The sequence below is a fragment of the Lissotriton helveticus genome, chromosome 2_2, assembly GCF_964261635.1.
Source record: "Lissotriton helveticus chromosome 2_2, aLisHel1.1, whole genome shotgun sequence".
NCBI classification, from domain to species: Eukaryota; Metazoa; Chordata; class Amphibia; order Caudata; family Salamandridae; genus Lissotriton; species Lissotriton helveticus.
This window is the reverse complement of record NC_136060.1, coordinates 133,643,922-133,661,484: the sequence shown is the minus strand read 5'-3', so window position 1 is coordinate 133,661,484 and position 17,563 is coordinate 133,643,922. Positions and strand designations below refer to the sequence as shown.

Genomic DNA, 17,563 nt, shown 5'->3' with positions numbered 1-17,563 from the left:
GCGCAAACCGCTGCGCGTGGGTTAGAGTAAAGCAGTGAAATTAAGGAGGTGAAAAGAGGACCAAAACCGAACCATTGGAGGGTATGAAACAAGTAAGTCCACTCAACCCTATCGAACGCTTTTTCAGCGTCCAAAGCAATGGCCGCAAGAGGATGAGGTAAAGGGTGAGATTTGGAGAGAATGTTAAATAGGAGTCTGGTGTTGTCAGTGATAAATCGGCCTTTGACAAAGCCGGACTGTTCTTCACCCAATAAGTCTGGGAGGAGAAGGTCGAGTCGTACTGCAAGAGATTTTGCGAACATTTTGTAATCGATATTGACCAGGGAAATCGGCCTGTAATTTTTGCAATATTGAGGATCCTTCCCCTCCTTGGGTATGAGGCAGATATGGGCGTCTGAGAAGGAGCCCGAGGAAGAACCCAAGGAGAGGAAAGTGCCGATAAGAGAGTGGAGCCTGGGTATAAGAAGCTTTGAAAAGTGGAGAAAAAATTCAACTGTGAAGCCGTCAGGCCCAGGAGCTTTGTCTTTTTGGAGTGTTTGAAGTGCTTTAAGTAATTCTTGTTGGGATATATCGTGTTCTAAGTGAGAAAGGAACCATTCTGATCTTAATGGGACCTCCTTCATAATAAAATGTGAGTGAATAGTGGAAAAATATGTATATTTAGAACATTCTGCCAGTGATTTTGACATGCCTTGGAGTTCTCTTTGATAAGAGAACTTAGTAAACAAAATATAAACAAGCGGGTCTCCGGTGTAATAACTGACAACTCTATTCAGTCAAAGTCCAAAGATGAGAGCAGTTCCAAATTCTTGCCCTGGTTGGACAATTCACCAATGTCTCACAGCAACAGTTGAACGAGGAAGGGAGAGAACCAAGGATGGAGCAAAGAGGTATCAAACAAATTGTGCCTTATTGGGTTGGGGTGGAACCCTGCACCCTAATAATCAGGACCGCACCCCAATCATCGTGACACCCCAAAATGTCTAAATATCACCAATTGCCTCAGGAGAGTACACTTCTGGGTTCACCTAGCATAAGAGAACACCCCACCCGACATCAGTTTAGCAGAGAAACATAATACATCATGAACACAACTCAATAGCTGAGTTCTAGTACAGGGAAAAGTTAAAGAGTTTATTTCAAAATCCCAAAATTAAACGGTACAGAATAAATGCCATGAAGGTCCAGAATTGCAGAGTTATACAGAATAGTCAAAAGTCTATAAATCATTTTATGTCTCAAATGAGCAGCAAAATCATAAGCAACAGTCCGGGATTCCTTGTAGAAAGAGTAACGTCTCTCAAAATATAACTGTCAGAATCACAAGGAAAACAGTCAGCATCTCCGGTAAAAAAGGAAAAGCCTCTGGCTCACCCCCAAAACAAGGGTTCTTATACATTATTCTTGCTTATGAAATTAGCTAAAGGCACAGATTCTGCACGGCATGACTAAAAGTATCCATTATTGAATACATGAGGGGTTTCAAAGTCACAGTAAACTTGAAGCAGCACAGCAACACGTTGTCATAGGAAGTTCAGTTAAATTGTAATATTTCAAAAACTCAAAATCAGCTCTACACCAGTACAAAAGAGCTAACCCAATATCGAAACAACACCAGAAAGTTCATTTACAATACATGCAAGTTTTGGAAAAACACTGTATGATATCATTCTATTTCTCCTTCTGCAAAGCCTGTAATGGGAAAAGAAACGCCAAAGGGCTTGATGGAAGGGGAGAATTCAGATGCGAAGATATAGAAAGAGAACCGCATCCATTTTACCAATATGAACTTTTTGACTAAAATGTGGCCTAACCAGAACATGTTAATAAACAGTCTTCTAAACCATGTATTAAACTTGTTTCAACTGCATACATATCATTTCATTGTTTACGTCTAGAATTTGTCATATAAATCATTAATACTATAAAAAAATATAAACCGAAAAATAATTCACACAAATAGGAAATGCTTTGTTAATATCCAGGGGGGCGGAAAGATAACCATGCCGGTGGCAAAGGGACACGGGGGAAACTGGAACGTGCAAGAACGGAGAGAAGAAGATGTAACAAATTGCAGAATGAACTGTCAAGAGCCAAACTAATTAAAGCCAATGTATACAATGCTTGACAACCCCCCCGTGCGTTTTTTCTTCTTTCTCTTTCCCCATGTGTTCTCCACCCAGTACCATGTAAATATGCTCTTTATTTTCAATAAAAAAATACAGAAATAAAAAAAAAAAAGCTGAGCTTTTCAGGGTAAAGAAAGGAGAGGTCAACTCCTGCTCAGCAGCACCGTGGGAAGGTTCAGCTGCAGCTACACCTCTGGGTACCTTTGTGTTTACAGCTAGGTGGTGGACCAGCCACAATGTCAGTTTATGTAGCAGCATTCTGAACTGTCACAGGAAATAGAGTGAGGAGAGGTTGAGGTCTGGAGAGCAGTCGTGACGAAGAGAGATCTCATTGCAATATCCAAGGAGGATGTTTATAACCAAAGAGCACTGGAAGCAATGGAAGCCTGGAGAGTGATGGAGGAGGGATGACTGTTCAGGGTTAAGATCTCAATCAAGGTCCAAACAGGGGTGATCCTGTACTCGGTAATGGTGGGGTATAAGCCTACATTAATGACTTTAGGGAATTTGGCAGCTTTATTAATTTTATATTTTTGACCCTACTTTAACCTGAACATTAATGCCAGTAGTGGCTGCTGTGCGGGCGGAGTGGTGGAGATGGAGGGGGGGTGATGACGATGGACAATGGGAAAGGGGGGGAAACGGACACCAAGGAAACAATTTTTTTTAAAATAGGGAAAAATAACTTACCTGCCGCTCATTGCCCTTCTCCGTGTCCTCGCTGCAGGACAAGCTCCCGTGCTCCCATTGTGACCAATCGTGACGCTGCTCTCATGTTTGAAAGCAGCATTAGGATTGGCTGGGCGCTGAGAATTTGAGCTCCCAGAGAGACTGGGAACCTCTGCTTTGCTGTTTGCTGTCTCCAACCCAGCAACGCAGCTGGGTTCGAGACAGCTCAGTGAGATTGTCAGTTTAGCTGGCCTTAGACGACTGGCCAAACTGACATGCGCACTGATCACGGTGCAACCACTCCCTCTGTCACTGACCTCAGGTTGACCTTGACTCCAAGGCTCGCCCAGCCCTCAAAACCTGAAAAATAAAACGATAATAAACCTGTTTCATTATCGTTTTATTTTTCACGTTTTGAGGCTGGTAAGGGGTGTGACGCTCCTCCGTCATAGCCGAGGAGCCACCACTGATTAATGCTACTCTACAAACACCTTTCCTGCTAGAGGATATAACAGATTTGTGCAATGTAACTGTTGGGAGAGGAATACCCTCTGCATGGGCGAAGGGCTAGGCCTGCCCTTAACTTGTGAATGGATCTGGATCTGTCCTAGACCCAGAGGACTGTTCTAAGCGGTCCCTCTCTAGTGACAAGAGGAGTACTGTCCCTGTCATGGTTTCACAATGTGTAAAGCAGTGGTGACTGCATACCACTTTTTATAGTGAGTTTAGTATCACAAGGCCTTTTCCCAGGGTCATGTAAAAGGAAACTAACTGGACCATTCACCTCACATTCCGCTGCTAAATGTGAACCCAAAATACTGTGCTGAGACCAATGCACCTGGACTTACGCATGTATAGGAAAAATAATAAATAATAGTGAAAGTAGTATGCATTGCATGAGTGGCTGAGCGAACCATAGTGACAAAAGCCTATGGGTTCCATTTTGGAAGGCACCGTTTTTTTTCTGTACACAGGAGGTGAGGTTGTTTTCCTAGACAATTATTGCTGGTATTCTTTAGACTAGAGGGAGAGAACCCAGAAACGGAAATGCAGGAAAGAGGAGACAAGTTCCCCATAAGACATTTGATTAGGTCCTTTCTGATACAGGCAGCTGTTAATCAGTCTTCCTGAGACTGGCATTTGGGGGATGGCAGGTGTGGTGGGAGGGACTGCAGTTGGGAAACATCCTTTACAACGCAACTTTTACCACGCAGTGCCTTTACGACGCAACTTTTACAACGCAAACCATTACAACGCATTGCGCTGGGGGCGCTCTAGGATAGGGAATACGTTTAATTTACAATCCAACACCTTTCCTAGTGTCCACGGGGACTGGAGTTGGAATAGTAAATTAAACTATTCACTATCCAGCACCCCAAAGCGCTATGCGTTGTAAAGGTTTTCGTATTAAAAACCGCATTGTAAAAGCATGCGTGGTAAAAGTATGCGTTGTAACGTCATACATCCCTGCAGTTTCTATGTCAGGGTGTGAAGGGACCTTTAGAAGGAGAGAAGCACTTTGCTTGTTGTTTGCTCACCCCTCTTTGTGCCTTTGACGTCAGTGCTTCAAACCGGAGACGACCCTGCTGTGAAGAGCATCACTCACGATAAAGGCCTGTGGTTGAAGACAGCCCGATAAGGACACGCGACAGGAGAACTGACCCAAGTCGGTTTTTCAAAGGCAGAAAAATAATACATATCTCCTGGCTGGTGAGTTTTTATAAAAGTGAGAGCTGATGACCCACTTGTTGCTCCAGTTCTAAGTTCTCTCTGTGTTGCTCCAGAGGACCCAGTGAACTACTGCACACTCAGGGCTAGTGAGGGGACATCACCTGAAGTTCTGTTTGAAGAAAGAACTGTGAGACTAGTTCCAGGACCCCAAGACTCCTGCTTGAGTGAAGGGGAAGGAGCACGGCCACCCTGCAGGAGGAGCTCACAATTAAAAGGGGGCGAGAACCCAGGGTCCATCGACCAGAAACTCTCTGACAGGTTGACTGGTGTGACCGATGTTGTGGACCAGTCCCAGAGATCCTTGAAGAACTGCAGTGCGTCAAAGGGGTGCTGCAGCACCTTATATGTCACCCCCATTATCTCAGTGTGGCACTTAAGGAAGTGGGCCTATTCGGTATGCCCGACGGAAGCCAGGATCGACATTTGCCCTGTACCCGGACGGCATGACCAAGGCTCTCCCAACTCTGTGCTGTGCATCTCAAGCTGCCCCAAAAGTGAATCCTGTAAACCTGCGGTGTCTGCCAAGAGTATCCTCCAGTGAGTAGCTAGTCAGGCACTGACTCCGAAGGTCTCCAAGTCAACTATGCTGCTGTGAAGATCAAAGCCGTCGCCTCTAGGTGCTACTTGCTGAGTGGTACCCAGCAACCAGGAACAGAAGACCCAAGCACCCGATTGGACTGCTGCCATTGTGCTCCCGACAGGTCCTAGAAGTGCCCTGTCAACGGTGGAGCTCTGCGTTCACAGAAGAGGACTGCTGAACCACCTCCACCCCAGGAGACTCGAGCACAACTGGTCGTGCACTCATCGGAGAATTCAGACCTATGACACCTGTCAGTTTAGAGAGACCGCCAGAGACCAGAAGAGGCTGACGCCAGAAGCCTCCCCTCCTGCTGCTACCCTCTGGAGACTCACTGTGCGGCTGCAGCAGCAATAGCACGAGCTGTACGTGGAGTCCTCCGCACCTCCATGGAACCTGCTCACCCATCGGAGGCCTATAGTCGCTTTAGGCTGCCAAGGACAAGGAATGGTTGAGAGAAGAGACTATTTAGGTTTGTTAACCCTGCATAGTGACTGTGAGCTAAGAGAGGGGAAGGAGGAGTCGGACTGTGCCTGAGGAAGAGACTGCGCCACCGAAACCACAAGCCGCTAGAGTGGAGGAAGCACGCGAAGAAAGAGGGCCTGCACCCTGAAGCACATGGAGTACTTCTCTTTTCATAGGAAAAGCATTGAGCCGGACAGTTATCCTAATGCACTGCTAGGTGGGGGTTTAAGTGCTGAGCGTATGTACCCCCTCACTAACCTCCATGAAAAGCCTGTAACTGTCCTTCCTCCACTGAGAGTCACGTGCAGAAAGGGTTGTACTCGGCCCAGTTTGCAGATCCATAGTAGGAAGCACCCTGTGACAGTAGAGGCAAACAACCTCAGCACCCCAGGCTGTGGATCATCAGCCTCTGCCTGCCCCGTGGCCCCCTCAACGGGGTCTAAAAGTAACCCACTGAAAATGACCACTGCACATACCAGGGGACAATGCACCACTATGTAGTTTGTTGCAGCCCTCCATGGCTCTTTAGTGTCATCCTACTCTGACAAGCGCGGAGAATCGGGACCCGCGCATTAGGGCCCGGCGCCTCCGGACCCCGCCCATAGTCATTGGTGGTTGGGCGGCCGGGCGGCCCAATCGGCAGCCGGCCTCCTTTCACTTCCGGGTCAAGGCGGTGATGCGTATCCGGAGTGGTAGGGGGCGGAGACCTTTGGCCTATTTAGGGTCAACTCCCTGTGACCGGGGTCTCTGTTCCCGCTACCACTCCAGGATACCTGACTGCCCCGTAGCCTGCACCGCGATCCAGGACCGGCCTTTGAAACTCCCACCCACCCGTACCTTAGAATAGTGGTTTGGGGGGGCGTTGATGTGGAAAAGAGACCTGCGATCAGTAAACAGTGATTAACGCAATGGATGGGAGGCCGCCTGGCGGACTCCATAGGCCAGCACTGAGGGGGGATATGGTAAGCTCTCCGCTGGGAGGAAGTCACCACCGGCTGGGGAGGCTAGGGCGACAGATTTCGAGCCTCCTGGGCGTCCCAGGGCAGCCTGGTGGTCGAGGGGTGGGCCCTGGTAATGGCGGACAAGGACCAGAGGTGCGGGCCCACCACTCTAAGGGGCAGGTGCGTGTCACCTGGCGTAGGATACCCAGTTGCGAGATGCGAGCCAGATGGGGCTCCTCCCTTAGGGCTGGGAACGTGAGAGGAGCAAGAGATGTTTTAAAATGTGATTGTGAATATCAGATATGCATGTTATTTGCTTGTCATGTTTATACAGTGTTGTGATTAAACATGGCCGTTTTACCCCACCTGAATCTCTTGGTGATTTCAATGTGGGGATATTGCATGTCTGTGTCAGACTGGTGGGAGGCGGGGGCATAGCTGGAGGGTACGGGTCCTATAAACACAATTGATGAATTGAGGATGCATTACACACACTGGCAAGACATGGAGGTATATTTAGGGGCTTATTTACAAGCCCCTTGTGCCGCCAGTGCGTCACTTTTAATATGGGAAAAAGTGACGTACCGGTGGGGCAAGGGGCTTGTAAATAAGCTACTTATAACACCAGATAGCAAGGGGTCAATTACAAAAATGAACTAAGTTACAACCCTACGTGTTGAATGGAGAACTAAAGGCAATGAACTAATAGTGTGTTGTGCAAATCACACATAGGGTCCCCCATAACTCATGAGAAGATTCCCATCAGTCACCACTCGGATCCGCCCTTCATCATCTGGGATCCTTATTCATCACTTGTATATTTTGGGACCCACAGTGAATTGACAGATGGTAAAAGCCTAATACTACATGTAGTATACAGTGTGAGTGAAAAAATAGATAGTAAGGTGACTGAAAAGCAGTGCTAAAAGTTGTGAAGTGCAAAGTGAACTTGTGAAGTGTATTGTAAAATTAGGTAAAGAAGAGAAAAATTATTTATTGGGATTCTCTTCAATCCTAAAAATTAAAATGAGTGCGTAGTGGTTTAAACAAATAACCACTAATGGAGATGGAGGGTCGACATGTTTCTGCAGACTTATTGGACCCAAATGGTATCTAGCTGCTTCGTCAGGACCATTACCGCTACTGCTTAAACCAAAATCAGTGAGAAAGGAAAAGATATATATCACCTGAGTATAGTGATAACGTCCTTCTCCTGACTGTGTAGTCAAAACCAAGAAGTGAATCCATTCATACACGATACACATAAAGGGAAGAAACAAATTACATACAAAATTAGGTATAGAACACTGTATTGAAAATAATTTTTCTAACACAGATATGACTTATTTAGTTGCAGACGTGTAGTACTTCAACTGTATATATCATACACCTCTGTTCACAGCACAGCATCACATCCTTACTTTTGCAGCAGCAGCCGCCGCAATTGTAAGGATGTTTTACAAATCCCTGTACTACGTGACAGGCACCATGCGGTGCCCCCCAACACCCAAAGAGATGGGCAAGGGGGGAAAGCGGTCCCCCAATGTCCATCCCCGCCAGCCTTTTCATGGCGGTTGAACTGGCATTGAAAGGCTGGCGGGGATGGATATAATTATCCAACCAGCAGTGCCTAACAAGCACTGCCACCATTCTGGCTAATGCAGGCGGTCCATTTAGTGGTTGGATTCTATCTGACTGTCGGAACTGTGACGGTTGGATTTCTGACCACCAACGATCCCCCACCTTCGTAATGTGGCGGTCTGATCAGCCCTCAGAATTAGCGCGCGGACCACCACCGACGGGCTGACAGTGGTGGTCCACCCGCCATCGTAAGGAACACCTAAGTCCCTACAAGCTTTGTATCAAATTAGACAATGTGATACTGTTTATTTTTAACATAATAAAATGTGCTTGACGGAGACATCCCTTAGTTGCCCAAAAAAGTTCATAACTTGCCTTCTCAAAACCAACTAACTCAAGTCCTTTTCTTTGTCCTACAGGCGCAGCAGCTGCAGGAGGACTCCTCTATTTACAGACAGAGGCTGCCTTCATTTCCGGTTGTGTTCTTGCTGTTTACACCATGTCTGTCTGGCCTCACCTGACTGGGCGGCTTATTAGCTCCGGCCACCCTGGGAAAGTCCTCGGTGCCTCCATGGTGATTTTTGTGCTGGAAATTTTAGCCTGCATTTGGTGCACTGCTTTCAAGTTTGTTCCAGGAGGGGAATATGCTCGGGAGCGGAGCCACATCCTTCTGGGTACGTACCATACTCTGCTTTAGTCTAAAATAATAGTTTACAATAGTGTGAAGGAATGAATGAAATGAATGAATGAATGAAATGTCATTTATAAAGCTCAATGGCTACCCGGAGGCCTCCCAATGCTGCGGACGAGTACAGCGGACAGAACAGTAGGAGAAGAATAGAGATCTAAAACAGCCAGGTTTTTAAAAGTTTGCGGAATGAGATGAGATTGGGCTCTTTCCGTAATTAAAGTAGAAGGGCATTCCAACCGATGGCACCATTATATGAGAAGGAGCACCCCACATCTGACCCTCCTTATTCTGGATTGAAGAGCAAGAAAAGAGGCAGATGACAGAAGGTCTCTCTTCGGTTGATAGGGAGTGATCAGAGATTGGAGAATGGGCGGGCCGTTCTTCCAGGAGGCTTTATGGACCAAACACATAGCCTTGAACTGAATCCTTTCCCTGATCGGTAGCCAGTGCAGGCTCCTTAGATCTTGCTTAACGGACTGCCGATGAGGAATCTGAAGGAGTCTGCGGGCGGCACAGTTCTGAATGATTTGGAGCTTATTGATGGTATACTGCGGAGCTCCCAGATATAAGGCATTCCCATAATCCAAGCGGGAGAGGATCAAAGCTTGGACCATGATATTTCTAGAGTGGAAAGGGAGAAGGGGAGGAACCTTATGAAGCATCCTTAGTAGGCCAAAGCAGGTTGCTGAGAGCTTTGCTGCCTGATGACTAAACGTAAGGGAATGGTCAAGCCAGATACCAAGGCTCTTACTCTAGTCTTTAGGGGCCGGGCCTAGGCAATCTGGCCAAAAAGATGCCTGCTTGAAGGAAAGTGAGTTGCCCAGGAGCATATGATCTGTCTTGTCCCTATTAAGTTTAAGGCATGAGAGTTCCATCCATTTGGCAACCTCCTCTAGGCAACAGCCTAGGGTGCTAGATGACCCCTCTGGTGGTTGAGCGCCCCCACGAGCTGAGTGTCATCTGCATAGGTGATCATTTTTATGCCAAATGAATGGACAATCTCTGCCAAGGATCTCATGTATACATTAAACGGTTGTATGTCAGTACAACGCGGGCTATTACCACGCATGCCATTACAACGCTGTTTTTACAACGCAAGTCGTTACAACGACTTGCGCTGTAAGCGCTGGATAGTGGAATAGTTTAATTTTCTATTCCAACTCCAACCCACGTTACAGTAGGGAAGGTGTTAGAATAGAAAATTAAACTATTCCTTGTCCAACAGCGCCCTCCAGCGCAAGTCGTTGAAACGACTTGCATTGTAAAAGCAGCATAGTAATGGCAGCGCGTGGTAATGCCCGCGTTGTAAAGGCTGTTCCCCCATTAAACAGCGTGGGGCTCAGGGCAGAGCCCTGGGGAACCCCACAGCTGAGAGGGAACTTGTTGGAGACGGCATCTCCCTCAAAGACCCTAAAAGAACGTCCACTGCGGAAATAGTGCAGCCACTCTATTGCCAAGCTGGACACTCGCAGATTCTTGAGCCTGAGGAGCAAAATAGTATGGTTAACAGTATCCAATGTAGCACTGAGATGAAGAAGGATAATAGCCGCAGTACCCCCTTGGTCTAGAATCCTTCTTGCTTCCTCTCTCACAGCAAGGAGAGCAGTCTCAGTTCCCAGCTGGGGACGAAACCCAGTCTGGGAAGGGTGCAGTAGATTATTAAATTCCAGAAAGGCTACAAGAGTATTATTTATGTGTCTCTCTAGAATCTTACTCACCCAAAGCAAGAGGGAGATGGGACCATAGTTAGCCAGATTGGCCTGATCAAGATTAGGTTTTTCAAAAGGGCTTTAACCATTGCGCATTTCTAGGCCAATGGCACTACACCTGAGGAGACAGAGGAATTCACCAGGTCAAGAATTGCAGGGCTAATAGTATCTGCGACCAAGGTAAGGGCCTAGGGGGGAGCAGGGTCTATGGGAGAGCCCGATTTTATGTTTGCCATAATTAAGTCCAGCGAGGCAGGATCCAGGAGAGGAAATTGTGAAAGTGTGGTTTGAGTTCCTATAATGGGTTCAGAGGGGGCAGTCAAAGAATTGGTGAGCTGAGAAGATGGAAAAGCCAGAAAGATATTTTGAATTTTCTTTTGAAAGAACTCTGCCAGATTATTACAGTGAGTAAAAGTGTCATCCTGGAATGTCTGACAAAATATCGAGATTCACAATATCGACGTACAAAAATATCGGAGCAAAAATATCGAAATCAAAAATATCGGGTTCCTATACTTAACTAGATATATACACAAATATCGATTTTTTAATATCGATATACAAAAACATCGTTTACTTTTATATCGACTACATTAACATCGGAAAACAAAAATATCGCTATCTACAAAAAATAATGACATTAACTATAATATCGACATCAAAAATATCGTGCACTTCAATATCGGATTATCAGCTATATCGACTTTTTATATGCATCTGTTTGCATAATTAATTAACGTTTTATATGTGTTCACATCTAAATAACACACAATACTTAAATTAATACTATAGACACACTATTAATTTGTCAAAAATATCCTATTGGTATAATTATATCACCTACACATATAAAAATATTCTAAACTATTTGTATCATTATCTTACTATAATGTAACAATCTTATCAGAAATTTTGCACTGTATATTAAATGTGAGTATATGTTGGTCTCTAATAATTTAATTATTACTATACCAAATCCAGCGTACATTAAATTAAAACTGACCCTGAACCCTAAAAATACCCCTTTACCCAAAAACCCAAAACTGACCCTGAACCCTAAAAATACCCCTTTACCCAAAAACTGAAAACTGACCCTGAACCCTAAAAATACCCCTTTACCCAAAAACCCAAAACTGACCCTGAACCCTAAAAATACCCCTTTACCCAAAAACTGAAAACTGACCCTGAACCCAAAAAATACCCCTTTACCCAAAAACCCAAAACTGACCCTGAACCCTAAAAATACCCCTTTACCCAAAAACTGAAAACTGACCCTGAACCCTAAAAATACCCCTTTACCCAAAAACCCAAAACTGACCCTGAACCCTAAAAATACCCCTTTACCCAAAAACCCAAAACTGACCCTGAACCTTAAAAATACCCCTTTACCCAAAAACTGAGAACTGACCCTGAACCCTAAAAATACCCCTTTACCCAAAAACCCAAAACTGACCCTGAACCCTAAAAATACCCCTTTACCCAAAAACTGAAAACTGACACTGAACCCAAGAAATACCCCTTTACCCAAAAACTGAAAACTGACCCTGAACCCTAAAAATACCCCTTTACCCAAAAACTGAAAACTGACCCTGAACCCAAGAAATACCCCTTTACCCAAAAACTGAAAACTGACCCTGAACCCAAGAAATACCCCTTTACCCAAAAACTGAAAACTGACCCTGAACCCAAGAAATACCCCTTTACCCAAAAACTGAAAACTGACCCTGAACCCAAAAACTACACCTTTACCCAAAAACTGTAAACTAACCCTGAACCCAAGAAATACCCCTTTACCCAAAAACTGAAAACTGACCATGAACCCTAAAAATACCCCTTTAACCAAGAACTGAAAACTGACCCTGAACTCTAACAATACTCCTTTACCCAAAAATAATTATTATTATGTAATTACAAAATAATTATTAATTAACAATAACAATAAAGTTAATATATTAGCACATTAGCTGTAAAGAAATAAATTTAATTATTAATATTATTTTTTCCAAATTAATTTACAATAAGTAAAAAATATATATTAAACTAAATGAAGCTAATTAATATAATTAACTAATTTATATTAATTAATTGCCAATTAATTATTATTTAAAAATATGTAAAAAATTATATTAATTAATTAACTAATTAATAATAATTAATTAACAAATATTTATTATTTAAAAATATATACAACATTATATTAATTAATTAACTAGTTAATATTAATTAATTACCAATTAATTATTATTATTTAATTACCAACTATTTATTATTTAAAATTATGTCAAAAATTATATTAATTAATTTACTAATTAATAATAATTAATTACCAATTATTAATTTTGTACTATTATGTACGATATTATATTAATTAATTAACTAATTAATATTCATTAATTACCAATTAATTATTATATAAAATAATGTACTAAATTATATTAATTAAGTAACTAATTAATATTAATTATTTACCAATTAATTATTAATAAAAAGTTTTTTACTAATATATATTAATTTATTATTTATTTTTAAATTACTTCCCACCCTTATCCCCTATAAACCCAATAACCCGCTCCTAAAACTATATATGTTTTTTAAAAATATTTTTATATTAAATATATTGTAATTTTTTAATATAGACCTTTTTATCAAATTTTTATTTACAATTATTATATTTTTTCCTACACTATTTATTTTTTCCATTACTACACGATATTTTGTATTGTCGATATTTTGTCATACGATATTATTTTTTTCTATATTTCTACTTACTTACCTATTACGATATTTTTGTATCCGATATATTTGCTTCCCAATATTTTTTACCTTCGATATTTTAACTTCGATATTTTGTCTTTCCGATATTTTATTTTCGATATTTTGTCTGTGTACCGTCATCCTGCATAGGAGGTTTCTAAGGTAGATTAATAAGGGTTTTAGCAATTTTAAAAATTTCTTTGGGAGACTTCGTTGCTAACTTAATTTTCTGTTCATAGAAGGCAGCTTGGTTAGCTTTAATTTCAGATTTGTAGAGTCTGAACGATTTCCTGTATTCTATTTTGCTGAGATCTGAATAATTCAATCTCCATCTCCTTTCAAGCCTTCTGCAGCGTTGTTTAAGTTCCCCCAGTTTGTGGATAAACCACGGCGCATTTTTTGGCCTAATAGTTATATAGGAGGGTTTCTTAGGAAGTACTATGTCCAAGGAACCTTGGATCCAAGAATTACATTTCTCATTAGCAATGGCCAGATTAAAGTTTAACTCACGGGTAGACAGCCCTGCCAAGTATCACGCATTAGGCGTTACAGTAACGCATTTCTGTGCGGTGGTGCGCATCACCTCACTGAAATGCAGTGTCACGCATTATAGTGCCTCAGCTGTCAAGCGCCAGAGGCTGCTATAATGCACCATACTGTAGTAGCAGTGGCAGCACGCGGTGCGTGCTGCTCCCTGCTGGCTTGGAGGCTCATGCTCAGCTGCTAGAGCTCACCCTCCACAGTGCTGCTACAATGTAACACTCTCTGTACCCGACACTGGCGCTGCATTAGCAATGCCAACCACTGACGTCAGGATGGTCAGAGAAAGTCAGAGGCCAAGGGCAACACAGACTTCTGAGTCACATGATTAACAGGCGGGCTTTTCCGCTCTTGCTGCGGTGCATCGAGCGGGCGGGCCGCGGCGGGGCAGTTTTTAAAAGTTTGGCTGCTTTGAAACAGTGCAGATGGTGGTCTAATGGCAGCACAGGTCTCCACTTATGCAGCTGTCATGATCCCGGCAACTCTCGACCAGCCACTGTGACCGCCGGCTTCCCACGGCTCGTTGTGAACGTGGCCGCCACCAGAGGACCCAACCCCAGCCCAGCGCTAGCGTCTGAGGCAGTGTGCATGTGCAGCTGAGAGGTCAGGGGCACGGCTGAGCCAGAATTGCCTCGGGAGTCAGATGGTCCACGGAGCTAATTGCCTCCCTGGCTCAGACTCACTTCCTGTTCACCAAAATATGTGTGTCTGAAGTTGGTAACTTGCTGTGGCTGCTAAAATGTTAAAGTGGCAGACCGGACCAAGGCCATGAAAGTGCCACAACAAGCGAGAGCAGTTTAGCGTGGTGAAAGTGCGTGTCACTGTACCAACCAGGCAAGCCAACCATCTCAACAGCACAGACAGCCACCTTCACCCAGTCTACAGCACTATTGCCTGCATCTTGAGTGACTAGTCTCTTGCCAGGAACCTGGTGAAAGACACCCTGGCTCACCCTGGCACTACAGGAGTACACGTCATTGTGGCACAGGTGAGAGAGCACTGAAGTATTGCAATTGTATGTCTGCGAGAGTGTCAGTTTGGGGTAAAATATGGTTTAATAGGCAAAATATTCGGTATTGTTCAGGTACACATATTGGGTATTTATGGGTCTTGGAAGCATGCTGGAAACCGGGTCCAAGGGAGTGGGTGGGGGCGGCGGAGGGTCTGTCACTGCAAGAGGCCCTGAGCCTGTACAGGAATGAAATGCAATAGGTCTTATTCGATTTAAATGAGTTGAACTGTCATATTGAATAAAGATTTATTTGTAACATGAGATTGGGAAAACACACAGGAAGGAGATTTCTGGAACACTGGTAAACTTATTGTTTCGAACCACGTAGTTTGGATGTTTCTGATTTAAACCAAACCTCTTAGTTTTATGTCTTGTTTAGTCTCGTTTTCTTCCTATTCTGTGCCTGTACTTGTATGAAAAGCGCTTGCTTGAAAATCCACATTGCCCTCACTTTGAAAAGTCCTGTGGACTCAGATCTCTGGAGTACATGCTCTGACTGAAGAATTCAGTTTTCTTCTGAGCCCCAAACCCATGCCTTTCACTTTGATTTTGGGGACCTTTCTATCGTCCTGTTCTTAAGATGACAACGCTTCATTTGGTGACCTGGGGTGCACTCACTTGCTGTGCCCTTGTTGTTAAACCAGTTGTTAAACCAGTTTGGGACTCATTCCAAGAGTAGGACACCATGTACTTGATCCGCCCCACCCTGCCACTGCAAGAGGACTGGAAGGTTTATAGAGGTCTCTCTGGCATACACCTCCTCCAACATGAACCAGGCATATTCGCAAAATGTGTATTTTATGAGGATTATCTGTGAGTTACTACTTTTACTAGGTTAGTACTCTTCCCTTTCTGGTGTTTTACAGCAGTTTTAAGATCTACTTAGATTTTCTCGTTGCGCAAATTGGTATAATATCTGATATTTATATGTTTCCTTCGTCTTCATTGCTTGATTTTGCTTGCAAGAACGTGTCACTCATAGTCCTTGAATGTCACTCATAATTACACTGAAATTATGAAACTGTCACACATAAGCAATCTGAAACCTTGGCAGCTATGGGTAGGTCTATTAGTTTCCAGAACCGAGTTACACCGATCAATTGGAAGCTTTGCCCAATTCCTCTCTCGGACTGGAATTATATTGGGGGAGCAAACAGGTCCGGGAATTACCCAGGTTAACAGGATCAAGAAGTGATCAGTCCAGAGAAGGGGATTGGGGAGTACAACAGTAAGTTCGCTACAATTACTAAAGACTGGATCCAGTACATGACCTTTGCAATGAGTGGGTTTCAACACTTTCTCCGTAAGCTGAAAGATTCTCAATCAGTTCTTTAGCCATATTGTCAGAGGAACCGTCTAAGTGTACATTAAGGTCACCCAGTATAGTGAGGTTGGCTGGTCCCAAGGTTAAATCGGCAGCTGCGGGGGGGAGTGCATCACGGAATTGTCTAGAGCTACCTGGGGGGCGGTAAACTAGGAGGCCGGAGAAGGTGCTGGTCGAAGAGACCTCTAAAGAGAAAGCCAGGCTTTCACAGTCTAGTAAGGGGTCTGCAATGATGCAACAGTTAAAGGTATTTTTAAAGATGATGTCTATACCCCTCCTCTACTGATCTTACGGTCAACCCGATTTATAGAATAGTCGGGAGGAAGGGTTTGCACAAAAATGGGGTCAGACTCTTTGTGGGTGACGGGTTTTAAATCTGAATTCAAATTGGAATTGAGGTGACTCGGATGTGTTCATCTCAAGACTGTTCTAAGCAGCAAACATTTTCCGGGGATACACTAAATTAAAAGAAATGACTTCCTAAATGTCTTTTAAATAACAATTGTATATTTTGCAATCAAAAAAAGTTGGTTTATGTTGATGATTTGCACAACCCTGTAACCATTGCCCTGTCTGATGTATTGCCTGTAGTATGTAGATGCATTCCTATTTTCACTTTCTCAAAATCCTTTTATTGGTATGTACTTGAGGCAACATGTATACATAGCATCTCTCCCTCAAGTGCCCTCAACTTCCCAAGCCAAGGACTGCTTTTACATTCCTCACAGCACTTTCCTCAAATTCTGTGGTCCCTTCATTTAGGGACATGTCCCGGTGAATGACAGTACCCCCGGCTCACCGGAACGTGATGTCCTCTTCAAAGCCATCTCTTAAGGAGTCCTCTAGAGAGATCATCAGACCAGTCTCTCTACTCTTTGGTGAATGATTGGAACTACCCAAGCTCATCTGATCATCTTTCTCAGAACCACCAGGGTACCACTTGCTTGTGGGTATACAGTTTAGTCATAAATACATTGATGCTGTCTTTCAGTTCTCCTACAACAGCACCTACGGGCAAGGTGAGACTATTCAGAGTCACAACATGTGTGTCATATTCTATCCTTCAAGAGATAGAGGGTTTACGGGGAGCGAACTTACTAGGAGAGACTCGAGAAACGACTCCGTGAAATTGAATCTTGTGACTTCAGAACGGTTGGTGTAGACGTACATCAGATTTTTAATGTCACTTCCTAGAGAAGATCACTTTTACCTTTGAAGAGGTTTGATAAATATTCTTCTTTTGGATAGCTCTAACCTAAACTGAGCATCATCCCTTCCACTGTGATACACAGGGGATTGAATACATTATATCTCAAGTATATTGCAGGTAAAGATGGATGCTTGAGACATAATGTATAGGACGACTCATTTTAATTGGATTATAAACTCAAATAAACATCCTACTCTGTTTTTTTTCAAATACCCTACTAATTATCATAA

The 17,563-nt window shown here is 43.5% G+C and overlaps 1 protein-coding gene across 1 annotated transcript in view; it reads left to right on the top strand.

The window, feature by feature from the left end:
- Positions 1–17,563, top strand: part of CWH43 (cell wall biogenesis 43 C-terminal homolog) — a 365,425-nt gene that overhangs the window by 179,743 nt on the left and 168,119 nt on the right. Inside the window, exon 7 of the mRNA XM_078678207.1 lies at positions 8,513–8,767. Coding sequence (XP_078534333.1) covers positions 8,513–8,767 — 255 coding nt within the window. The remainder of the gene's footprint in view (positions 1–8,512; positions 8,768–17,563) is intronic.